The 27,554-nt window shown below is 32.1% G+C and overlaps 1 protein-coding gene across 3 annotated transcripts in view; it reads right to left on the bottom strand.

Moving 5' to 3' along the window:
• Positions 1-27,554, bottom strand: part of LOC127154555 (ankyrin repeat and SAM domain-containing protein 1A) — a 139,617-nt gene that overhangs the window by 78,606 nt on the left and 33,457 nt on the right. For 2 of the 3 annotated variants that reach the window (XM_051096161.1, XM_051096160.1), the window contains exons 2-10: positions 24,438-24,518; positions 24,162-24,318; positions 20,908-20,970; positions 6,510-6,806; positions 4,787-4,862; positions 4,600-4,701; positions 4,412-4,498; positions 1,591-1,763; positions 708-764 (exon numbers count right to left, since the gene is read on the bottom strand). In XM_051096161.1, coding sequence (XP_050952118.1) covers positions 708-764; positions 1,591-1,763; positions 4,412-4,498; positions 4,600-4,701; positions 4,787-4,862; positions 6,510-6,806; positions 20,908-20,970; positions 24,162-24,318; positions 24,438-24,518 — 1,093 coding nt within the window. The remainder of the gene's footprint in view (positions 1-707; positions 765-1,590; positions 1,764-4,411; positions 4,499-4,599; positions 4,702-4,786; positions 4,863-6,509; positions 6,807-20,907; positions 20,971-24,161; positions 24,319-24,437; positions 24,519-27,554) is intronic. The other variant, XM_051096162.1, reaches the window with a different exon arrangement.

Below are 27,554 nucleotides of genomic sequence, written 5' to 3'. Positions count from 1 at the left end.
AGGAAAAAATAAAACATTTCATATGGCCCTCTTTATTTCATATGTGTTTTTTGTTTTATTGTAGTTGTCCTTTAGTTTGTTACTTGCATCTAGGTTCTTATTAATAACAAAGATAAAATAACAAAAATGACTATGTCATGATATAAATTGAAATAAAGTGAAATAAAATTACTATAATCATGAAATAAGATTTGGCTTTATCGTTTAAGTTAACTTACCAATATAGCAAATATCTCTACATACCTGTAGGCTCAGTAGTTGTTCACCATAATCCTGTGCAGTGGCACTGGCATATAATTATTATTATTTTTTTTTTTTTTTTTAAGGGGGGATAAATGCTTTGTTTTAATAGTTAAAATAACTATGATCTCCATTTGGATCATCTATTATTCAATTACTTTTCCTGTTGTATAACCAAAGTATCGGTTCAGCAGTAATATCATGATATTTTAGTCAGGTATTGTATTGAAGTTTTGGTATCGTGACAACACTAATTCACTATATAGCAAAACACCATGGTATTACCACCATTCACTATCATATCAGATGATAAAAGAGGATAAAATATTGGAAACAGCAGGGTAAATCACATCTGCCACATGGAAACACTGAGCTGTTCTCCTAGAGGTATTTATTAGAGATTCCAGACTTAATTTGATTTTAGTAAAATCTGAACCAAACAATGAATCTCTAAACAGGGCTTTTACCTCAGAGCTGAGATCCTCGTCCTGTGCAGACTGACTCTGTGGATGATGTCGGTCTTTCTGTAAGAAACATTTGACTAATTTACAAATCAAACATTTATTTTTTGGAAAGAAAGACTCAAATCACTATTCAAAGTCTCCATCTAGTGGAGGAAACTGTACTACAATCTTTTCAGATTTGTCTTCAAAGAACTGCTTTATTGCTTTTATTTAAAAAAAACAGGGGAATAGGTTCAAATACAGCAAAGATCAATATACAGTTTAAATGCATTATTAATCATAACTTCATTATAAATTCATAATTTCTTCCAAGCAGTATAATTCATTAACTGGATGTTTACTGTCAGCAAGAAATATATTAGCCTTTCATTAATATAAAATGTGTTTACTAGCATTTTATGAAGGCTTTGGGACAAGGCCAATCCAGTCAGACTCAGTCAAATCTCTGATTTTATAAATAGCAATTACATTTACGCATCAGAAGAGTCCCATTTGCAAGATAATAAGGACATATTTCTTCTTAGCACAAGCATTTGTGGTTAAAAAGTATATAATTTTTTATTTTTATAAGAAAATGACTGATCGTTTTGTTAGGTAAGACCCTTATTCCTTGTCTGTGATCGTGTAGCGCCTTTTGAAACTGCAATTTGGACCTTCAACCCATTGATCCCCAAGTATAAAGAAAAATCCTGAAATGTTTTCCTCAAAAACTTTAATTTCTTTTCGACTGAAGAAAGACATGATCATCTTGGATGACATGGGAGTGAGTACATTATTTTACTCTTTTAAACAAAATTGAACGGAGCTAAAAAAGAAATACTTGTTTACTGTGGTTGTTTTCAGCCAGCAAAGGATTTAAGACAAAAATATATATTTACACACTGACCTTTCCAGCTTCGCTGTCTGGTCGTCCGGAGTCTCTGTCCGACGACTTTCCGCTGGCCAGGCTGTCCAGTGAGACACAGGAGGACGCCTCAAACAGAGCTTCATACGGACTCTCTTCCATAGGCGTCGGAGCCAAACCGGATATGAGCTCACTGACCTGCTGCTCCATTTCTCCTGTCAAAACACAAACGTACGCATTACAACATCTGCAGAACATCTGGCATACGGATACCACGAGCATTAGCCATTTGATTATATTTCCTCTCGCATCTGGCCTGCTAGACTTAAAAATAAAAGCTATTGTTTTTAGAAACAAGTGGAATCAGAACATGTTGCTAGCCGGACTCAACCCTGTGGCATCTGTATGAGCACCACAAATTATACACATTTTAACTGTGGAAGCTGCTGGCATTTTGAGTGTTTCCACATGCTGTTGAAAAGGGTCATATGATGCGATTTTATATTTTCCTTTGTCTTTGGAGTGTTACAAGTTTGTGCATAAGATCTGTGAAATTGCAAAGATTAAAGTCTCAAACCCAAACAGATATTCTCTATAAAAGTTAAGATTCAGCCACGCCTTCCTAAAACTCCTCATTCAAACACGCCTCCACATGTCTACGTCACGGTATGAGAAGATTTGCGTAACACCGCCCAAACGTATACGCAAAGAAAGAAGGCGTAACTTTTATTCTGGCTGTAACATTGTTGCAGCCGCCACCATGTTGTGGAGACATTGTGTGTTTCGTTGTACAAGCGAAACTATTTCGTTTGGCCCTTACACAACTAGAAATCAGTGGTTAAGTTAAATTTACAACACTGTTCCAGAACAGTACAACATTGCATGGACAGTCTGGTGCTTCTGACTCACAGCCTGTAAGTACGTTTTTACGTTTAAAGAATTTGCTACTGACTATTCAAACGTGAGTTTCGAGCAGTGTAGAATAGTGCTTGTTTGTCATTTCTATGACCACAAATGCAGACAGGGTGTTATGTTTACGTGGTGCGATGCAACGCAACGTGTAAAAAGACAGTATGAGTCATTATAATCAGAAATTATGTCCTTACTGTATGCAACAAATGCCTCATTTATAATGGGTTTCATTGTTTTTTCTCATCGCCGAGACATTTCCATCACATGCTTGAGGTATTCGGCCAATCAGAACGCACTGAACAGCTGACTAATCAGAGCACACCGCGCTTTTCAGAATGATAAGCTTTGTAACAATCAATGTGTTTCAGAAAGGTGGGGCAGAGAGGAGCAACAATAATGTGGAATATGTGGAAAATAATGTGTTTTTTGAACCTCAAACTGCATAAACACATTGCATTACGTCTAATACACAAAATAATGTTCTTTTTAGCAACATCATATGACCTCTCTAAATGTTCTATGTAATTTTGTGTAAAACGGACTTATAACAATCCAGTCCAGTAATTTATTACTTCAGTTTCATTCATCAAATGTTATGCATAGAGAAAGTCACACTGTACAAAGTATACATGCTATATATCACAACAGTAAAAATATATTAAAAAAAAGTTAACTTTTTAAACAAATTTGATGACCTACAGATGGGACTTTTGGTTACATTTAAAATCAAAATATTTTATAATGGAGAAATTATATTGATTAGTTTCAAGAAATGCAATTATTACTCATTTTAGAACCATATTCTTCACCTTAAACAACTTAAAGGAAGAGTTCCCCCAAAAATGAAAATTACCCCATGATTTACTCACCCTCAAGCCATCATAGGTGTATACGGCTTTCTTCTTTCAGACGAATACAATCAGAGTTATATTTAAAAATCTCCTGGCTGTTCCAAGCTTTATAATGGTAGTGAATGGCTGTTGAGATTTTAAAGCCCAAAAAAGTGCATCCATCCATCATAAAAAAATGCTCCACACGACTCCAGGAGGTTAATAAAGGCCACAAATGAACTGATGCATTTGTGTAAGAAAAATATCCATATATAAAACTTTATAAACCGTAGAGTACCGTACGACAGAGATGAACGCAGAACTGACAAATTGTTACAAATTAGAAGTACAAAACGTTGAAAAGATTTTTGAAGAAAAACATTGGAGGATTTCAGTTTAAGCCAAGAGGAGACTGGTTTTGTTTTGCTGTAAACAAAATTTGTTGCTCACAAGACTAGCATATTCTCACTGAGCTTTTGCTATGCCTACGTCCTGCGTCATACGCTGGAACGCCTCTCTCTCGTAACGCTTGTACGTTAGCAGAAGCTAGAGATTACGATGGATAAAGTTTTGAATATGGATATTTTTCTTACACAAAATCATTGATTTAATTCAGAAGGCCTTTATTAGCCCCCGGAGCCTTGTGGAGCACTTTTTATGATGGATGGATGCACTTTATTGTACTTCAAAATCTCATCACCCATTCACTGCCATTATAAAGACTGGAAAAGCCAGGACATTTTTTAATATAACTCTGAATGTATTCATCTGAAAGAAGAAATTTATAAAACCTAGGATGGCTTTAGGGTGAATAAATCATGGGGTTATTTTTATTTTTTGGTGAACTATCACTTTAAGACGTCTGTGGTTAAATTGAGGATGGGCCTAGAGACATATCTAGACTATCTAATCATCATTTTTTTTAATCTGATACTCATTGGGTTTTACAGTGAACTTTTATTTGTCATGGTACTAAATGTTATTATTCACATCTACTTCAAATCTGTACTTAAATGTACTCATTTATTAGGTATATGATGATTTCACTGCTTTAAAATATACCTAATATTTCAAGTGTGAAAATGTTTCATCAAGTAGAGTTTTTCGAGTATTTCTCTGACCTTTTCTTTTGGGACTCAGGCTCTCTTGAGGTGGAGGCACTGGTGGAGGAGGGAGGCTCGTGTCTGACGGACGGCCGCTCATATGAGCTTCAGAGAGAGAAGACAAGCGTGAAAACGATGACCTGAGGAGAAAACAACTCGGAGTTGTTCAGATTCAGTGATGTGTGTGATATCTGCTCCAGACGTACCTTGTATGAGGGCGGCGATCTGTCGGCTCTTTTGGGAGGGCATGTCTCTAACAGTGTCCAGCGCTGTTAGATTCTTACTGTCCACGATATTCACATTGATACCTGAAAAAACATCCACACAGAATGCCCTGAGTACAATTTCAGTAGTCAAAAGATTTGTAAATACTGGATTTGAGTTTATTTTTACCTGCGTTGAGTAGTTTTTGTACTACTTCTGTCTTTCCAAATAGAGCTGCTTCATGAAGGGCACTGCCTTTCTCCGTCTGTTAACAAATTAGACATTTATCATAAGATACACAGGCACATACAGTGACCCCATATTGTTTTAGACACTTAGTTGTGAAGGTTGAAATATCTTGTAGGTTGCGTTACAGGTCATTTGATGGCAATGACAGAGTCCGATGTGGCATATCAGTACCCAACGGAGACAACACGCGGACCAGACAAACTCATTTTCACACTGCACCGGCTTTCTCAGCATGTTAGCAGACAAACCAGACTATGTCAATGTGGGTCGCTGCTCTTAGGACGTACCGAGTGAGAGACAGATGGCAGGTTGTTACTGTTAAGCGTGTGAGCAGGTTTCTCAGGTAGAGACGGGAGTGTTCTGGCAAGGTGCTAAAGAGCAGTTACTTTAAATCACGGCGAGAAACTGAGTGAAAACAGTGAGATCAAACCACCTGTACTGACTGACGAAAGCCTGGCCAACACACACACGCTCTGATATGTGGTTAAACGCTTTCGAGTCAAAATGAAACAGTATTTAAACCCATTTTGATATCCGTGACCTTTAAAGAGTTATTATTTTTTAAAGAAATTCATACTTTTTTGAGCAGGGATGCATTACACTGATCTAAAGTGACAGTAAAAATGTTTACAAAAGATTTCCATTTCAAATAAATGCTGTTCTTTTGCACTTTCTTAGAACCCTGAAAAATAAAATGTATCACTGTCTCCACAAAAATATGAAGTAGCAATGTTTTTACCATTAATAATAATAATAATAATAATTTAAGCTGCAAATCAGCATATTAGAATAATTTCTGAAGGATCATGTGACATTAAAGACTCGAGTAATGATGCTGAAAATTCAGCTTTGCATCACAGAAATAAATTATATTTTAAAATACATGAGGAAAAGAAAGCACTTATTTTAATTGGTAATAATTTCATAATATTACTGCTTTTACTATATTAAATGTAATAATGATGTTATAAATTTGCTTTAATAACAAGAATAAAATATATTTTAAAATACATGAGAAAAACAAAACATTTATTTTAAATTATAATAATATTTCACAATATTACTGATTTTACTATATTGTAGTAATGATACTGTAAATTTTGCTTTAATAACAGGAATAAAATATATTTTAAAATACATGAGAAAAAGAAAGCACTCATTTAAATTATAATAATATTTCACAATATTACTCATTTTACTACATTAAAGTCAGCCTTGGTGAACATAAGAGACTTCTTTTAAACAAAATGTAAAATAAATAAATAAAAATATCTGACCAATTTTTCTGAGTGAAACAGAAAAAAGCCCAAAAACTAAAAAACACTGCCATTATAAGAAATACCAAAAGTACCTTTAAGTAACCTTAAAACCAAGACTATGTTAAGAACAAAAAACTAGCATACTGAGCAATAACCACTGAATATTATCATATTTAAAACAAACGTGCCGTTTTAATTCAAGTTTATGATTGCTAAATAAATAAATAAATAAATTGGATGTTTGCACATAATGCATACTGCAAAAACAGTACACTGTAGTATGCCATTTCGTCTTGAGTGCTTGAATGCGAATCGTTAGCGCAAAAACAGAATTTAATGCTGCATTTCTGTTAGGTCAGAATGTGACACTGACATAAACAGTGTGTCAAAAAAAGCTTCCTTACCTGGTAGTTAATATCCACGCCGGCGGCCAACAGCACCTCCACCACGGGCAGGTGTCCGTTGCGGGACGCCAGGTGGAGAGGTGTGTGTTTCTTGGTGTTGGAGCTGAGCAGGTTGGGATGAGCGCTGAGCAGAAGCTTGACCACCTCCAGCCTGCCGTAGAGCGCAGCCAGGTCGAGCGGCGTCTCAAACTTGTTGTTGCGCATGGTGGGGTCGGTCAACTCCTCCAGCAGCAGCTGCACCACCTCAGTGTGTCCGTACTGAGCCGCACAGTGCAACGGCGTCTCGTTGTCGTTGTTCTGTGGAGAGAAGGATTAGGAGAGGAGAAGGAGACGTTGATGGACAGAAAGGGCTGATTACTTAAAGATCGAAAAATCAGCATGATTTCCAAAGTTCATTGACGAAACGGACAAAGTTGTAGCCTTTGCTGAAGACTCCAGTAGGTCGTAAAGCTGTGTGACTCTTTGACATAGCTTTGAAGCAATGAAGCCGGCTTTTTGGAGAATGAATCAAAACACAAGGTCATTCAAAACAGCAGAATTGTAGGAGATTCATAACGTTTGAGACAAACAACAGCAGCCAGTCACCTGACTGAATTTATGAAATCACACAAAACACGGACACCCTTATTCATCCAACGATTTTATGGAGACGGACACACACAGAGCAGAGGAGAACATGCAAGCTTGATCGCATGCAGACAACATGTTTCAACACATTCAGCAAACTCCAGATCTGCAATCACACAAATCATTTTTTGCTTGGAAAAATGAGACACTTATTTTTTATGCAATTCATACATTAAGCATGGCTCTAAAGTCTCTAAATATGTGCACTACTTTTGCTATTATTATGAATTAAAATAACAGCATTGTGCATTTATGTATTTATTTATTTTTGTTTGTTTATAAATATTTTTAATATGAACACAAAATATATTTATCATTTATTTTTATCCATTATTATTATTATTATTTAAAATTGTATTGTGCATTTATTTATTTATGCTTGTTTGTATTTAATATTACTTTAATATGAATACAAAATATATTTACTGTACAGTTTTTATCCATTGTAATTTTTATTTTCAATATTATTATCATTATTATGAATGAATTTAGTGTTAATGTTATTAACACAATTTTAATTAATTGATTGATTTATTTATTAACAATATGTATAAAACATTTTGTGTAATTATTATTCATTATTTCATTATTATTTTTGTTGTTAATGATAAGACAATTTGTATTCATTTTTCTTATTATTAAAAATAATCGTATTGTGCATTTATTCATACACTTATGTATGTGTTAGTTTTTAATGTTACTTTAATATAAAATACAAAATATACTTACGCAATTTTTATGTACTGTATTATTATTATTATTATTATTCATTAAAATAAAACAGTCATATGCATTTATTTATTAATGCTTGTTTGTATTTAATATTACTTTAATATGAATACAAAATATATTTATTGTACAGTTTTTATCTATAATTTTTATTTTCAATATTATTGTCATTATTATTAATGATTTTTACTGTTAATGTTATTACAAATTACTAGCATTTTATTAAAAATACAGCATTTATTTAAAACAAATTTTTTGTAACATTATAATATATGTCTTTACTGCCATTTTTGATCAATTTATTGCATCCTTGCTGAATAAAATGTAAAGAAAAAAAATCTTGCACCAAACTTTTGCATGTAACTATATTTGCTCTATATCTTCCTTTGGTTAACTAGCATGCTTGGTATTCGCATGGGACGGGACATTAAATTACCTAAATTACTTGACAGCTAATGTAGACTGAAATATTATGTTTAAATTAGTGTCAGTTAAACAAAATGGTTCATTTCATTAAATATTAAATACAGGGCTATAACAAAGCATCCAACTCTACATCGACTGATGTACTGTAGGCCGCAGTATTGAAACCCTGAGCACTAGAGGGCGCTCTTATATTTGCTTTGTTTGCTAAGTGAATTAGGTGAAATCTTCAGTGTGTAAATATGGAGTCACACAGTAAACAGCTCTAAGACCCTCTTTGGTAGTACACACTAGAGGCCTGATTGTATACCATTGCACTGTATGAATGTGAATGTCCTGTGAGAGCAGTGCTCAGAGATCAGTGTGTGTGTGGCAGCAGTAGGTACAGCAGCAGATGTCTGGTCACAGAGGATGAGGTTGTGAAGGCCTCTGGGCGACCGGCAGCTGGCACAAGCCACATCACACTCCACCACTCTGAGCGTGGGTGTGTGTGTGTGTGTGTGTGTGTGTGTGTGTGTGTGTGTTTGGGCGGGGGGAGTGAATGAAGATGAGTGATGTGCTGGTTTGGTGAACAGCCACACCCCACAACTAAACAATCAGAGAAGGTAAAGCATTGCTGTACACACACAAACACACATGCGTTAGGTTTCTGTGAATAGTTGGGACTTTCCAAATGATATTTTCTATCTCCTTAACCCTACCCCTCACAGAAAACCTGTTCGCACTCTCACACTTTCGCATAAGCATCATTTAGTATTTTTAACACTCCAGTCTTCAGTGTCACATGATCCTTCAGAAATCATTATAATATGCTGATTTGCTCAAGAGACACTCCTGATTATCATCAATGTTGTAAACAGTTTTCCCCTCATAGGGACCACAGGCCGGTCCCCACAATGTCAAAAAAATTCAGGTTTTACTACCCTTGTAGGGACATTTGTTCCCCACAATGTAGGATAAACAAGAACACACACACTCACACACACACACACTGTGCACACACTGTGTACACAGACACACACTCCATTGCATTCATATGGTGAATATACACAATGGGCCGTAAAAAAAAAAATTAGACAAGGAAAAAAGAGAGAATATTATTATTATTATTATTATTATTTATTCATATTATTATTATTGTTGTTAACATTATTAGTCGTCGTAGTAGTATTATTAGTATAAATAAAAATAGAAATAAAATAACTGTGTTGTGCATTTATGGATTTATTTCTATTGTTTTTAATATTATTGTTTTTAATATTATGATAATATGAAATACAAATATATATTTATCACACAAATTTTATCCAATGTATTCATTATTATTACTATTATTATTATTATAAATAAATATCAATTTTTATCCATTGTACTTTATCCATTATTATTATTATTATTATTATTTTAAATTGAAATTACAAATAAAAAAAATAACCATGTTGTGCATTTAAGTATTTATTTATGTTTGTTTTTATTTAGATATTTATTTGTTTGTTTGTTTTAATATTATGTTAATATGAAATACAAAATAAATTTATCATGCCGTTTTTTATTTATTTCATTATCATTATCATTATTATTAATATTATTATTATTATTATTATTATTATTATTATTAAACAAATAACTTTATTTTGCATTGATGGATTTAAATTTGCTTGTTTTTAATACTATTGTAATATGAATACAAAATGTATTTATAATATAATATTTATAAAATAATAATAATTATTGTTATTATTATTATTTTTATTTAAACAGTATCAAACATTTATTTATTTATTATCTTAACATGAATACAAAATATATTTATCGTACACCTTTTATCCATTTTTGCATCCAATATTTTTACTTTCATTATTATTCTCACTATTATGACAACGACTTTCAGTGTTAATGATATTAATACAAAATCGTATTTATTTATGCATTTATCTATTTAATTATTTTTCCCCCAACATAATTATATAATAATACATAATAATATTTTGCGTATTTTTGTCATTGTTATTGTTGTTGTTAATAATAACAAAAAAAAATCATTTTACAATTTTTATTCATTTTCATTATTATCAGTAATTATATTAATACAACCTGTTATGTAATTGTTTCATAATGACTACTATTATTGTTATTCTTGATATGCCAACAATAATAATACTAAATAATTATTTTTCATTTTATTATACTTTTTTTTTAAACAGTGACTTTGGAGAGAGAGAGAGAGAGAGAGAGAGAGAGAGAGAGAGAGAGAGAGAGAGAGAGAGAGAGAGAGAGAGAGAGAGAGAGAGAGAGAGAGAGAGAGAGAGAGAGAGAGAGAGAGAGAGAGACAAAGAAACAAACACACAGGAAGACAGAGGTCTCAGTAAGAGCCAATGGGACACAGACGGGAGAACAAAACTACACCTGCCTTTTCCCCCACAGACGGGAAAACGAAAACACAGCAAGCCCATTATTCTTCAAACCGAAAAAAAGGAAAACCACAACACACACAGCAGAATCAGATCCTGTAATATCGCCTCTCACATCTTCAGAGCGACTGTGAACTTGAGGCCGTGCGAGCGTGAGCGCAGAGATCCCAACCTACACAAACACAACAGATCCTGAGACGCCCGAGGAAACACCTGGACTCAACTCACATCTGACGCAGACCTCTAATCTCAGCTCAATCTCACACAAAAGACTCGCCTCAAACACAATCTCTCTCTCGCTCTTTTCCTGAACTCAGAGGTTTTCTCAAGCGAACGAGTTGTGTGTCAGCAACTTTTCATCGCTCTGCTGAGGAACCGGACACCACAGTGGGTCAAAGTCTTTCAACATAAAACCGGCTTCACACAACAGATTCATTTTCATGTTAATTCCGGTCCAGCACTGACAGGGCGACTGACAGGAGAAGTGAGCTTTTACTGCTTCAAATAGAAAATGCTGATATGCCTGTGACATTTTGAAAACAACACGTGCGCAACAGAAACGCTACATTGTGTTTGTGTTTGACTGAGCATGTCAGCGCTCACAAGCCCAAAAAGGAACTACCTCTAAAATGCCAATGGAGTGGACAAACTTGACTAAAAGTGATGAGAAAATGACATGACATGTGATGCGAGTTTGAGTCTGGCTTGCAAGCGGTTTCTATTTCTCCCTTGACTTGTACCAGAACTAGCTGCTAAATGAAACTCAAATAAATAAATAAATAAAACCGCTACTACTCTCATAAACATAAGGTAGCATGGACGGATCACTAATTAATGACCTAAAATTTAGTCTGTTCCAGTGTAGTTTTTGTTAACTGAAACTAATCATTTTAGTAAGATCGAAGAAATGAAAAAGTTTAATAAAATATGCATATTAGATAATACATGTACAAAACTGTTTTTTATTCTTATAATGTTCATTCCAATAATAAAAATACTGCTGTTGTTTTTAACAACAACAACAACAACAAACGTTTGTAGTAATAATGGTATCAGTTAATAAAATATAATAATAATAATAATAATAATAATAAGTAATAATAATAATAATAATAATAATAATAATAATAAACATTTGTAGTAATAATGGTATCAGTTAATAAAATATAATAATAATAATTATAATAATAATAAATGTTTGTAGTAATGGTAACAGTTAATAAAATATAATAATGACAATAATAGTAATAATAATAATAATAATAATAGTTTCAGTTATATAATTTTACAACTTAAACTGTACAAAACCAGTTTTTCTTCTTAAAATGTTCCTTCTAATGCAAAATATTGTAATATGTAATAATATATAATAAGTAATAATAATACATCCTTTAGTAATAATAGAAACATAATAATAATAATTTATTGTTGTTGTTGTGTCAACAATATTAAAGGAAATAATTTTAAAACTTAATGTACAAAACTTCAGTTTTTATTTGTATAATTTTCATTATAATAAAATATAATATATATATATATATATATATAATACTATGTAATAATAATAATAATAATAATAATAATAATAATTATTATTATTATTATGTTGTTGTTGTTGTGAACAATATAAATAGTATTGTACTTTTTTATTCAGCATCATTACTTTTCTGTCTACAGTTGTAAACAAATTATGTTTTTTGAGGAAAACATTTCAGGATTTTTCTCCATATAATGGACATCATTGGTGCCCCGATTTTGAACGTCCAAAATGTAGTTTAAATGCAGCTTCAAAGGGCTCTAAACGATCCCAGCCACGGAAGAAGGGTCTTATCTAGCGAAACGATCGGTCATTTTTTTCTGAAAATAAATTTTTTTATACTTTTTAAGCACAAAAGCTTGTGTAGCACAGGTTCTGGGATGCTCATGGGTCGTTCTTGAACCATTCATTAATTTTGAACAAATCTTTAATGTGACTTGGGAAGAACGCGGAGTGATTTGTTCAGTCGCGCATGCGCAACGTCCTATTAGATTCTGTACTGGAATCAGTTCACCTGTTTCGAGTCTTCGAGTTTTGAGTCGTTCGTTCATCTTATGGGGCTGTCACGTGATGCTGATTTTGCTAAAATTAACGAAATGACTCGAAAAAAAGATTAGTTCATTTTGCTGAACGAGACTCAAAGGTCCGAGTCGGTAAAATGATCCGAACTTCTCATCACTACTACGAATCACGTGTAAGTTCATCATCTGTGTACTCCGGCTCAAAAAGGTGGAGTATGTCAAAAAACAACATGCTATTTTCTCTTACAACTTCAGAATCGTCCGACATTGTTGTAGCTTTTTGTTTGTAAACAGCGTTTGACTTACTTGCACTTCCTTAGTTTTTGCGCGTTTGCTTTGTAAACACTGGGTCTGTAGTTCAGTGTGACCTTTCGACGTGATCCAATAGTGCGTCGTGAACGTGCATCCCAGAGCCTGTGCTACATGAGCTTCTGTGCTTAAAAAGTATACACATTTTTATTTTCCAAAAAAAATTACTGATCGTTTCCCTAGGTAAGACCCTTCTTCCTCGGCTGCGATCGTTTAGAGCCCTTTGAAGCTGCATTTAAACTACATTTTGGAAGTTCAAAATCGGGGGCGCAACTGAAGTCCATTATATGGAGAAAAATCCTGAAATGTTTTAATTGCATGTAAAATGGCAACCAGCACATTTCTCAAAATACTTCCTTTTGTGCTCCACAGAAAAAAGCAAATCATACAGGTTTGGAACAACATGTGGGTGAGTAAACAACTGTTCTGATGTTTAAGTAAGTGTGGTCACAGTGATGGCCTTTCCTGAGCTCTGCACTAAACCTAATAAAACAAATCCAAACCGCCGGAGCTTAGCTTTCTCATCACACTCGCACTGTCTCTGTGTTTAATAAGCCCGATGACTCCTCAGCTCAGAGACTGTCATCCCGCATCTTATCGCACGTATGTGAGCGCATGACTCCATACGTGAGCACGTGTGCCCTTCCTGAGGGAACAAAGCATGTAAGCTCATTAACACGACACACAAGCTTCACATGTGCATATTCACAATTTCACTGTATGAAATTCAGTGTTAAAATCACACAGGAGACACAAACGCAGCTTGGCGTGTTCACATATGTGTGGATTACTCGAGAAGGGTTATGATACGCAGCCTGTCAGGTCAGCGCACATGCGTACGGATGAGGATAATCAGTGCTGAAAGCTGACCTACCACGTGATGTCATAGTGATTACATCATCAGCACATAACCTGTGAGAGGGGGAGGGGTGATTACATCATCAGCGTGTGCCTGTGGGAACAGATGCTGCCACCAGAGCAGTGCACGAGAGAAACACACACACACACACACACACACACGGGAGAATCTCACAAAATCATGATATTTCATGATCTGTTACATCCTAAAATCAAATCTATTATTTATATATTATGTATGAATTGAGGCCTGTGTTTAATAAAAGATGTTTGCATTGTTACTTTATTTTAATGGATATTTATTTATTTATTATTTAAATAATTATTAATAACAGTTTAAAGAACATTTAATGAACATTGTGTTTGTCATAAAGGCATTTATGTTTTGGTCATTTTTACTATATTTATAAAAAGAGAATATACTGCATTTTATTTAAATCAACTCAGTACAACAGATTTTATATACACAATACAGTATGAAATGGAAGAAAATGTGGTAAATTGTCATACAAATATTGTAGCATTCAGTGTTGTTACTGTTGACTAAAACTACATCAAAATTTTTTTAAATAAAGCTGAAATTAAAAATAAAAATCAGAAGTAACACTTAAAAGTCTTGAAATTAAAAAAATAAATAAATAAAAAAAATAATAATAATAATAAATGACTAAACAAAATTAAAACCTAAACTAAACAAAACTACACTAAAATGAAATAACATATAATTAAAATAAAATAAAATAAAATAAAATAATAACAAAACTTAGAAATCTTGAAATTAAAACAAAACCAAAATAAATATAAAACATAAATATTAGATGAAAAAAAAACAAAACTTAAAAATCTTGAAATAAATAAAACAAACAAACACATACATGCACGCATACATAAATAAACGAACTAAAACTGACAAAAGAACAAAACAAAATTACCAAAACCTAAACTAAACAAAACTACACTAAAATAAAATTAAAAAGTAGAAATAAATAAACAAATGGTAAAAAACTAAAACTAACAAAGGTATGAAACAAAATGACTAAAAGCTCATTTAAACTTAAAACTACACACACACACACAAAAAAAAAAAACTATAAAAAAATAAAAAAATAAACAAATGTTAAAAAAAATAATAATAATAATAAAACTGACAAAGGCACAAAACAAACTTACTAAAACCTAAACTAAAAACTACATTGAAAAACGTAGAAAACTTGAAATAAATAAATAAATAAATAAATAAATAAATAAGACAAAGTCTCGCAAAATTACTAAAACTAAACTAAATTTAAAAATATGAATATGAAAAAATATGAATATACACTAACAGTACATAAATAATACTAAAATAAACAAACAAGCAAACAAATGTTAAAAAACGAAAACGTACAAAGGCACAAAACAATTATTAAAACCTAAACTAAACAAAACTACATTAAAGTAAAATAACAAAACTTTGAAATCCTAAAATAAAAGGTTGATACAAAAGTTACTAAAACTAAACTAAACTACACTAAACTTTAAAAATAAAACAAAAGCTAATCAAAAATATGAACAAACACTCAAACTATAAACAATACTAGCACTGGTTGAAATCTAAACAATCTTAAATGAAATTAGGCTTTCCTTGTGCCTTATGGGTTCAATTATCATCTCTCACACAGTAAATAATACGTCATCTCTTTCCTTTAGCTTGAAATACAACCTAGACACATCCTTGCCAGATCTCATAAGATTCAGAGCCAGCTGCCAAAATAAAGCCTCGGTTGACAGAAGTAAAACCGTAGACGTCTCTCAGTCTCAGTCAAGCATCTCAACACATCTCCCTCATACGCGAGCACTCAAACAGATGTGTGATCTCTCTGGAGGACACGCGCCGCAAATGCTTTCCACATTATCATCCGCACACTACGCCATCTCAAACACAGCATTTATACAGGGATGTTTGGTACACACACATAAAAGCTTTCACAGTGAGAAAAAAACACAACTAATGTGATTTTAAACAATTATTGTCACAGAGAGCACGGCTCGTGATGCACAGCGGCTGCTGGAAATCACAGAAACCTCCAGAGTCTCACGCTGGACCGAGACCTACGAATTATTCACAGTAAAGGAAAACGAATAAGACTCTGATCTGCCTCAAAACCTGACTTCACGGCTTAATCAATACAAATCTTACAGCGTTCTGGGATCTGAAATCGTTTTTAATACAGTCTAGTGTAAATCTCTAGATAAACAATGAGCTTTTGGAATAGACCTATAATGTTCAGTGGGAATTGTGATGACAAGACAATATTTTCTGTAGGTTTTCACACAGACGGCGCTAACTAGGTCATCTGAGAGCGAGAGAGAGGTTCCCCACAGACATAATCAAGGCGAAGTGGAGAGAATGCATTTGCTAAATAAGGCTCTCCTCAAATAGATTCATAGTAGGCAGGTGAACCGAGTGTGGATCAGCTGTATGAACAGGTAAGCGTGTGTTTTCTATCAGGATGGTTGTTTTGTTATTATCAGTGTTTGTCCACACCGAACATGATTTTTTAAAAAATTTGACTGTTCAACTGTAGTAACTACACAAGTCACACAGATTTATTCCATGATTTTAGCAAGATATGATTTCCAATTTGTTTATGTATTTATTTAAATTTTACCCCCCAATAGGGAGCTATTCAAACATGAACACATTTGCCGTAGGAAACACCATAGTGTTTGTTAATATTGTGCATTTGTTCCTTTTTTTCAGTTTTAATTTTAATTTCACTTGGGTTTAGTTCAGTTTTAGTCATGTGCTTTTTACCATTTTGTGCTTTTTTGTCATTTTAAGTTTTTAATTTATCTTTATTTAGTAATATTGAGAATTAGTTTCAGTGTTGCCAAGTACGCGGTTTTCCCGCGGAACTGGGCTACTGTTGTCGCAGGTTGAAACGACCCCAATAACATAATATTTAACTCCTGGCATGCGAATTTACCGGGGGGAATCTCAACAAAAAAATAAGTATTTTACACCCCGGAATGGAATTTTTAATGGGGGACCCCCCTCGAAATGCAATTGGGCAGTTTTTGTTGAGAAAACCCTGGCAACCCTGATTAGTTATGCATTTTTTGATTGTTGTTTTGTTTTGTTTTGTTTATCTGAATTTTATTTTAAGCCTTAGTCAATCATATGCTTTTTACCATTTTGTGCTTTTTTGTTATTTATTTTAATTAGGTTTTTAAATTTATTTTTAATGAGTAATATTGTGAATTATTTATTATTATTCTTATTTTTATTTTTATTTCATTTTAAGTTTGTTTTAGTCAGTCAAGTCATTTTTACCATTTTGTGATTTTTTTGTCATTTTTTTATTAGGTTTTTAAATGTATTTTTATATGTAGTAATATTGTGAATTAGTTTAGATTTTTCTTATTTATTTTTTTATTTTTTTTAAATGTTCAGTTTACGTTTTAGTCAATCATATGCTTTTTACCATTTTGTTCTTTTTTTTCATTTATTTTAATTAGGTTTTTAAATTTATTTTTAATAAGTAATATTTTGAATTATTATTATTACTTATTATTATTATTATTATTTAATTTTAAGTTTTGGTCAGTCAAGTCCTTTTTACCATTTTGTGCTTTTTTTGTCATTTTTAAATGTATTTTTACATGTAGGAATATTGTGAATTAGTTTATTTTTTATTAGATTAGATATTAGATTTTTTTTATTATTATTTAATTAGATTTTTTTATTTTATTTTTTTAAATGTTCATTTTAAGTTCATTTTTATTAGGTTTTTTAATTTTATTTTTATATGTAGTAATATTGTGAATTCGTTTTGCTTTATTTAGTTTTTTTTTCATTTTAATTTCAGTTTAAATTTTAGTCAGTCATGTGCTTTTTACCATTTTGTGATTTTTGTACTTTATTAGGGTTTTATTTTATTTTTATTTAGTAATATTGTGAATTAGTTTATTATTTCAGTTTTAATTTTAATTTCACCAAGTTTTAGTCAATCATCTCTCTCATTTTTATTAGGTTTATTTTATTTTTATTTAGTAAAATTTTAGTCATTCATGTGCTTTTTACCATTTCGTGTTTTCTATCTATTAGTTTATTTGTTTAGTTTTTAGTTTATTTAGTAATACTGTGAATTAGTTTCCTTTTTTTATTTTAATTTAAGTTTAAGTCAGCCATGACCTTTCTACCATTTTTTTCTTTTTCTTTTTTTAAATTAATTTGTTATTAATGTAATTAATTTGTATAAATTTTAGTACTTCATAAAAATTATTATTATTATTATTATTATTATTTATTATTATTATTATTACAAAACATCCAAACCCGTCTACACTATGGCTTCTCCTCCATTCAGCATTCTTTTTTTCCCCCTCTTGCCTTCATTTTTCTGCTCATGTGTTTGTTGATGTGCTGGCGGGTTCGGCCCCTCAGCTCTCCAGCCATGACACTGTTGCCATGACTACGCTCCAGCTCTCTCCGCCTGCATCTCTATCTCACCCCTCACACGCTTCCTGACGCTGATGCAAGCTGACGGCTACACAGAAGAGCTTCTTGACTCTGTGTGTGTGTGGCACAGCAGGTATGCTAGAAACACCATTTAACACTCACAAAACACCCTGAGTGACACACACTTCCTGTCAGCTCATGCATTATTCATTTGGACTTCAGTCTGTTCAGTTGTAACCTGGTTGACACACCACACACGTGAACACACAAACGCTTGTATATGACACTCATCTGATGCTTCTGCCAAACCCCTCTGTGCTACTGAACGAAAGAGAGCTTCAACGGGACATCCAATACACAAAATACAGCTGTTTCTGAAGGATAAGTGTGTGAAGTTTCTCAATGCTCAAATGTTTTCTCTTCTCCCATTATGAACTGCAAAGACATCTGACTGATTATTCAGTACTGGGACAAAATGCTAGAAAGGCTTATGCATGGATCGACAAATACAGTGTCAAAAAATTAAAAAAAAAAAAAAAAAAAAAAAATGAAGAAAAAAAGAAAAGAAAATCAATAGGTTTTATTAGGTTTTTATTTTACTTTATTTTATAGTCCTGTTCCACATGTACATACTATGTACTTATATACTTATAGTAGTTACAATAACCAGGAAATAACCAGGTTTTAATCTAAAACCTAACCTTAACCCATGTAGTTACCTTATATTACCAAGCAAGTACTTTACTGGTTTAGTACATGTTTTAAAAACAGTTTAAAACGTGTGACAATTTCTCAGAAATATAATATTTGTATGTACAGTGTCAGGTTCATATATTTTTCAAAGTAAAATTTTATTATTTATTTATTTTATATAAACCATTGATGTGTAAATAATGAAAAATTTTAATAATCTATTTATTTTAATATTTAATGTTCAATTAAATATCATGCTTAATATCAAAAGTAATAAAACATTTTCCTTAGACTTTTTGAATAAATAAATAAATAATTAAATAATAAAATAAAATAAAATATGATAAAAAAAAATAAAATAAAATAAAATAAAATAAAAAAGTTTACAAATATGTTTAAGGTAAAAAGAATCTTATACAAATTAATATCATTACTTTCTTTAGTTACACCACAGACATTTTACAGCCTGACCTAACTTTATCCTCTCTTTAAAAAAAAAAATAATAATAAAATAAAATAAAATAAAATAAAATAAAATAAAATAAAATAAAATAAAATAAAATAAAATAAAATAAAATAGTTTACAAATATGTTTAAGGTAAAAAGCATTTTATACAGATGATGTAGGGCTGCACGATTATGACAAAATCATAATTGTTAATTATTCTCTTGAACTTGCAATTGCGATTATTAATTTCGATTATCACAATTTATATTGAACGATGTTTTGAATAGCTTTATACCATTGTTTGAAGCAACTGCATGCCACATTTTTATATATATAGTTTCTTCTTTAAATATAAAAAAGTAAATATTAAAAAATTAAAACAATGCTAATAAAAAACCCTTAAGACAACCTGTAGGGAAAATACATACACCCTCTCCCTCTCCCTCTCCCTCACCCTCTCCCTCTCTCTCTCTCACACACACACACACACACACACACACACACAAAACACAAACACAAAAACACACACCATAAGAAATCAGAATAATATGAGTGGATTTTTTGTAATTGTGCCTTTGAACGATTACATAATTGTGGCATCTGTAATTGTAATCATGATTAGAAACTTGATTATAATGATGAATATCATTACTTGCACCACAAGACATTTTACAGCCTGAACTAACATTATCTTCTCTTTTAAAAATAAAATAAAATAAAATAATATAATATTTTAACAGGCTGACTGACACAGTTATGAGGGTTTGCAGAGGTCCTCTCTATGGTATCATTTCCCCCAGCAAGTTTCTGAATGGGGTTTGCACCAAAAATACATTTTGAAAAATCTAATATGAAAATCTAAATAAAATATACATTAAAATGTATCATAGTTTAAATTTATATTATATGAAATTAGAGTGCTTTATTGACCCATTAAGTAGAGCGTAAGTACATCTTTGCAATTTCATAAATACTTCTACAGTCATCTAAATATGGTGTAAAAATGCACTGATAAATGTACTGACAAGCATTTATATGGTAAAGAAATGAATGTGAAAATAATACCTTCTCTTGCCTGTCAATTGAGAAACCTGTTAGGAATCCATCGTCATTTTTGCAATTCACAAAAACAGCATTTCAGCTTTAACAGTCATGATAAAATGCTCCCACACACAAACACATAAATCAGACTACTGCGAGAATCACAGCACAGTCCGTCAGACGTCTTCATAAACACACGCCTTCACACATACACAGCATATGTGTGCTCGTATACCAACATGATTCACAAACATGAGGAAAGAGTGAAGCGACACTGTCCCGACACAGAAACCAGACAAACCCAGGCGTGTGGAGATAAAGCGTGCAGGTCAGAGGTCAGAGGTCATGGGTACACACCTTGGCATTAATATAGGGGTCAAACGGGCCACAGCGTTTGAACTCTGTGTGGTCTAGAGCGCTCTGGGAGAGGGGAGAGAACAGGAAGGAGATGTGTTCAGCCTCACACACACACACACACACTAAACACAACGACTCACTGTTAATGAATGACATGATCAAACAGGCAAAAGAAACCGCAGGCTGGCTTACAGTCCGTCGAACGATAAACGTCACACGAATGAATATATGTGTTGCTAAAAGGCACCTAGAATTAATTAAAATCAGAAACATTTGAAAAATGTATTTAACATTGTCAAATCAACCAAACAAATGACGGAGAATAAACCAGCCTTATGAAAAAAAAATGAAATGAAACAATGCTAGCAATCAAGTCCAAAAATTATCAAATGAATTCATAAATCAATAACAATAAATCATGTTTGGCTTCCGTTTCATTTCATTTTGAGACACTGTGTGCTATAAGTAGTACACAAGCAATAACAGAAATGTTAAATGAAAACTGTGATTATTATGTTACTGAATAACGTTGAGTGCATCACTGCTGAATAATAAATGCATGAAAGCCTCTCCAAATTATGCGAAATGAGAGCATTAGCAGACAGGCCGTTTCTGCTTTCCTCTGGGGACATTTCAGACAATACAAACCAACGCTGTACAATAATGGGCAAGTACAGGTGCACATGAATATTCAGCTTCATTTGGTGAAAGATGTCACAGCCCTGGAAATAAACAGGCGGCGGCTTCAGAACAAAATGACAAGTGAGAGGAGAAAACGCTTTCCTAATGTCAGACTGAAGCTAGTCCTGAGATAAACATTGTCATTAATCTGTGATTGTCCTGCAGGTAAATACTGTTTACACTGTTGTTTAAATATATGATAGTTGGAACTTTGTGGGTGTGGAAATACATAGTATCATCCAGTGCCTGTGTTTGGTGTGGAAGACTAGTACTGACTCAGTCTTATGAAAAATAAACCTTTAAAAAGAGCACTTGTTAGAGAAACAATCTACTTTAAATGAATATAATAAATGAAGTGAAAAATTAATGGAAGTCAAATTCAAATGCTATAAACATATACATTTATATTAAATGCAATTAGTTGAACCTAGTGCTTTTCCGAAGTACATCTTTATACAGTTGAGGTCAAAAGTTTACTTTTTAGTTTCACTTCGCAGAAACTAAAAAAATGTTAATTATTTTACCAAAATAAGAGGGATCATACAAAATGCATGTTATTTTTTCATTTATTACTGACCTGAAAAAGATGTCTGCATATAGTCCACAAGAGAAAATAGTAGTTGAAAGGATAGTAGTTGAGTAGGGTGAAAACTTTTGAACAGAATGAAGATGTATACATTTTTCTTATTTTGCCTAAATATATTTTTTTTTTCCATTTAGTACTGCCCTTCAGAAGCTACAGAAGATACTTACATGTTTCCCAGAGGACAAAATAGGTTAAACCTACTCTGTTAATCGGATTTAATCTTCAAATTCCAAAAGTTTTCACCCCCTGGCTCTTCATGCATTGTGTTTCCTTCTGGAGCATCAGTGAGTGTTTGAATCTTCTGTAATAGTTGCATATGAGGCTCTCAGTTGTCCTCAGTGTGAAAAGTTGGATCTCATAACCATACGGTCATTGTTGGAAAGGGTTCAAATACACAAAAATGCTGAAAAACCAAAGAATTTTTGGGACCTGAATCATTTTTCTGAAGAACAGTGGACAGTTTAACTGTTCAGGACAAACAAGGGACTCATGAACAACTATCACTAAACAAAAAACACAGCTGTGGATCATTCAGGAAACAACAGTATTAAGAATCAAGTGCATGTAAATTTTTGAACAGGGTCATTTTTATAAATTCAACTATTATTTTCTTTTGTGGATTATATGTAAACGTCTTTTAGGTAAAACATCTTATTAAGGTTAGTATTAAATAAAAAAATAACATAACTTTTGTATGATCCCTTTTTTATTTTGGTACAATTAACAATTTGCAGATTCTGCAAGGTATATGTAAACTTTTGACTTCAACTGTATGTAATTTCATAATTCTAAAAAATAATGTGTTGACTAAATAAGAAAGAACAATAAGCTATTAACAAATCATTTGTGAATCGCTGGAAAATAAGGTGATATTAAATGCATATTGCGTTGTTTGACCTTTCATGCATGTAAATCTATTGTAGGAGACTTCCAAAACAATATTAGGAACTTTTAAAAATTACATAATGGGGCTCTTTAAATGTCAGGCAAAAGACTAAACACTAGCAGGTTGGTTAGCAAACAGTTGCAAATAGTCATTGACTTCCATAGTATTTTTTCAATACAATGGGAGTCAAAGGCTACCAGCAAATGTTTGGTTACAAACATTCTTAATATCTAAATATTTTTTGAATAGTGAATATTATCGCACTATACTACAGTACGATAGTACTACTATCCTATAAAAACAATATGCATGAGAATACTATAAACATTTCAAACAGTGCACTGCACTATTGTCACATGATGTGTACATTTAATTCAACATGTGATGTCAAATCATCTCGTCAAAGAATAAAAACTTGAATTTTATTCCAAATTTGGATTTAAAATTGCACGAAATGGAAATGTCAAGGTTTATATTCAGATACTGGTAGTTATTGATTCTGCACGCGAATTTGGTTAATCTGTATCTAATCTGTCCTAAAGTTCACAGACATTGTATTGATTCAGACTTCAGCAGCTGATGCAGACATAAAGTGAAACGATCATACTGTCTGTCATCTTCAACTTTACACCAGAAAAAAAAAAGATCTGAAATTCACCCCAAACGTGCTACGAGTAAAAATAGCACTTGTAAATGAAAGCGGCTTGTATTAAGGGTGAGATGTCACTGAACTCATGTTCAGCTTTATCTTTGCACACACACACTCAAAGTGTAAATGAGAGCAGTGTGAAAAAGCTCTAGGAGGAAGCAACAGTCGTTGTGATAAACAGCTGCAGCTATTCCTGAGACATGTCAAAAAAACCCACCTTGCATAGAAACTGCTGAGTTTACAGTCAAAAACACCCAATACTAATGGTCAAAGATGGTGTGCTGTTAAAATGGTGCACATTTACAGTGCAATGGACAGTATTTACTCTGACTTCTATTTGTAGCATGAAATAAACCTAAATGATATCAGAACAGTGCTGCCTATAGACATTATGCTGTAAATGACCCAGAATATGCCCGAGGTGAAGGCTGCTCTGTGTCGGGTGCTCAGACCTGTTCATTGAGTTTGGGATGAGATGGACCCTGATGGACGAGAAGTTTGACGATTCGCTGGTCGCCCTTCCACGCTGCCAGGTGCAGAGGGTAACAGCCCTTGTTATCAGCCATGTTCGTCAGAGCCTCGTTCCTCAGAAGTACTTCCACCACCTCACTGAGGAACACAGAGAGATACATAAACATTTATGCGTGGTATTCAAAATACAAACACATTTAAATAAATCAAACTAAAAATATCCTTGGGGTCAAAGGTCATTGGGTGACAGGACTCACCTGTGTCCATTTAAAGCAGCGTGGTGTAGAGGTGTGTATCCAGTGCTGTCCACACAGTTCACATTTGGGCCCCTCCAGATACTGTCAAACAAAGATTAAAACATTCAACATTAAAATGGAATAAAGAAAATGAAATGGAAAACAGAATTTGGTAAAAAAAAAAAAAAAAAAAAAAAAAAAACATATTTCATAGTGCCTTTAATAAGACAGCATTTTGGTGCCATGTTAAAAAAAAAGAGATTACAAGATTAAAGTCAATATTTTGAGGATAACATCAAAATTATGAGAACAATGTCAAAATAATTTAAAAATAAAGTCAAAATTACAAATGCAAAATTGTAGCAATACGAGAATAAAGTCACAATATTGAAAGCTGAAATTACAATAAAGTCAAAATTACAAGTATAAAGTCATAGCAATATGACAATAAAGTTGTAATATTTTGAGAATAAACTGGAAATTACAAGAATAAAGAACATATTAAGAATAAAGTCAAATTACAAGTATGAAGTCGTAGCAATACGAGAAAGTCATAATATTTTCAGAATAAAGTCGAAATCATGAGAATAAAGTCAAAATTACAAGAAAAGTTGCAACATTTTGAGAATAGTCAAATTACAAGTATAAAGTCGTAGCAATACGAGAATAAAGTTCTAAGATTGAGAACAGTTGAAACTATAAGTCAAAATATTTTAAAAATAAAGTCAAATTTACAAAAATAGACAAGAATAGTCCAAATATTTTTAAAAAATAAAGTCAAAATTACAGTTATAATGTCATAGCATTTTGTCATAATATTTTCGAAATTAAGTTGATATTACGAGAAAGTCATAGCAATATGACAATAAAGTCGTAATATTTTGAGAATAAGTATTTGAGAATAAAGTCGAAATTACAAGAATAAAGCCGTAGCAATTTGAGAAATTTTTAGAATAAAGTCAAAATTATGAGAAGTCAAAAATTTTGAAAAGTCAAATAACAAGTAGCAATACGACAACAAAGTCGTAATATTTAGAAAAGCTGAAATTACAAGAAAGTCGTAGCAATACAAGAATAAAGTCACAATATTTTGAGAAGTCAAAATTACAAGAAAAGTCTAGACATTTTGAGAATAAAGTCAAAAATAAGAGTATGAAGTCGTAGCAATACAAGAGTAGTCGCAATATTTTAACAATAAAGTTGAAATTACGAGAAAGTTGAAATATTTTGAGAATAAAGTCAAAATTACGAGAATAGTCAAAAATTTTGAAAAAGTCAAAATTACAAGTATAAAGTTATCGCAATACAAGAATAACAAAAATCTTGATAATAAAGCAATACGAGAATAAAGTTGTAACATTTTGAGAATGAAGTGGAAATTACAAGACTAGTAAAAATATTTTAAAAATAAAGTAAAAATTACAAATATAAAGTCATAGCAATACAAGAATAAAGTCATAATATTTTGAGAATAAAGTCAAAATGACAAGAATAAAGTCAGCAATAAGGAAAAAAGTCAAAATATTTTAAGAATAAAGTCTAAATTATGATAAAGTCGAACCATTTGAAAATAGTCAAAATTAGGAGAATATTCTTAAAATATTTTGATTTTATTCTTGAAATATTTCCACTTTATTCTCGTAATCTTAATTAGTTTTTTTTTTTTTTTACTTGGCACTAAAACTCAGTCGTAACTTACTAAATTGCTGTTAAACTGTGTAAGTTTCATGATTTCAATGAATTAGACATTCTTCTGGATTAATATATAGCTTTATATTTTTAATTGGAAAATTTCATAGAGCCCTGTACGTGTAGAAAACTCTCCAAATAGACTTAAATGCGGCTCAGAGAAAGATTAAGCATTGTGAACCTCTATGTAGACCACAACCAGAAAAAAAATAACACACAGCATAGAAATTTACACCGAATCAAAGCGAGCATGTTCGTCGTGTTGCTGTACACGCAGAAACAGCAACTAAAGGCTGCTCATAAAAGCCTGCACTGTAGCGCCGTCCCTCGATAACCTTGTGAGGGTTTGGATTTGAATGCTGGTGTAATGTATGATTCATCAGGCAGCTAATGCCATGGGAATGAACATCACAGAACAACTCTGCATCATCCTTCCTGCAGGACAGTGAATTCCTGAAGCAATCTGCTCGAGATGAATCCACTGGCCATCAACACAACATATTTGTCTGACTCTGGAATAAAACAGAGAGTCATACGTGAATCTAGCAATATGGCATGACTGCAGCGGCTGTTTGAGGTCACCACTGGAAAACATGTAAACAGGTTCTGCTGATAACAGAGCTTGGAACAACTTGAATAAGGTGTAGGTAAATCTTGGAGTGTTTCTGATCCAAATCAGCACTGTTATTTCATTTTTACTGGAGCACAGGATGTGGATTATGACAAACTTTGTGTGTGGGATACAGACTATTATTTTAAAACCCTGATAATGCATTCAGGATCATTCAAACCCCAGAAGATACATAAACTTTTATTTATTAAAACAAAAAAAAAGTTTTAAATACAGAAACTAAACTTTCAAATTAACCCAAGAACATAAAAACATACATTCTAATATTTTTTATTAGTAGTAGTAGCAAACATAAATAAATAAATAAATAAACCGTGTTTATTCTGAACCGAGTATTAACTAAGGCTTTACACTTTTTTTTTTTTTTTAAATATGTTTTGCTTCATTTTTTAAAATACTTTTGTGAAATATATTTAGTCTCTTTTCCATCTTTTTGCACTTTTTCCATTGAAGCAAAATGATTATTATTATTATTTATATTATTTTTTTTTACTCTGCAAAACATTGCTGAATAATATTGATGTGGTTTTGATATTGTTTTGTTAGAAAATCAAGATTTCAATTATAAAAATGTGATTTCTGGACCTGGAAAAATCATATTAATTAAGCAAACCTTATAATTTAATGGATATTTTTGTACACTTATGATTACAAGCTCTAAAATGTGTTTTTTTTTTTTTTTTTTTGTTCCAAACAAAATAAATAAAGACATAAAAAATAAACACTTTTTTAAAATATGTTTTTGCTCTGCTTTTGCACACTGCAGAGTAATATTTGTGGTTTTGATATAATTTTGTTAGAATTAATATTATTATTAT

Source organism: Labeo rohita, chromosome 23, assembly GCF_022985175.1.
Source record: "Labeo rohita strain BAU-BD-2019 chromosome 23, IGBB_LRoh.1.0, whole genome shotgun sequence".
NCBI classification, from domain to species: Eukaryota; Metazoa; Chordata; class Actinopteri; order Cypriniformes; family Cyprinidae; genus Labeo; species Labeo rohita.
The sequence above is the reverse complement of the archived record's forward strand: the minus strand, read 5'-3'. Positions and strand labels throughout refer to the sequence as shown.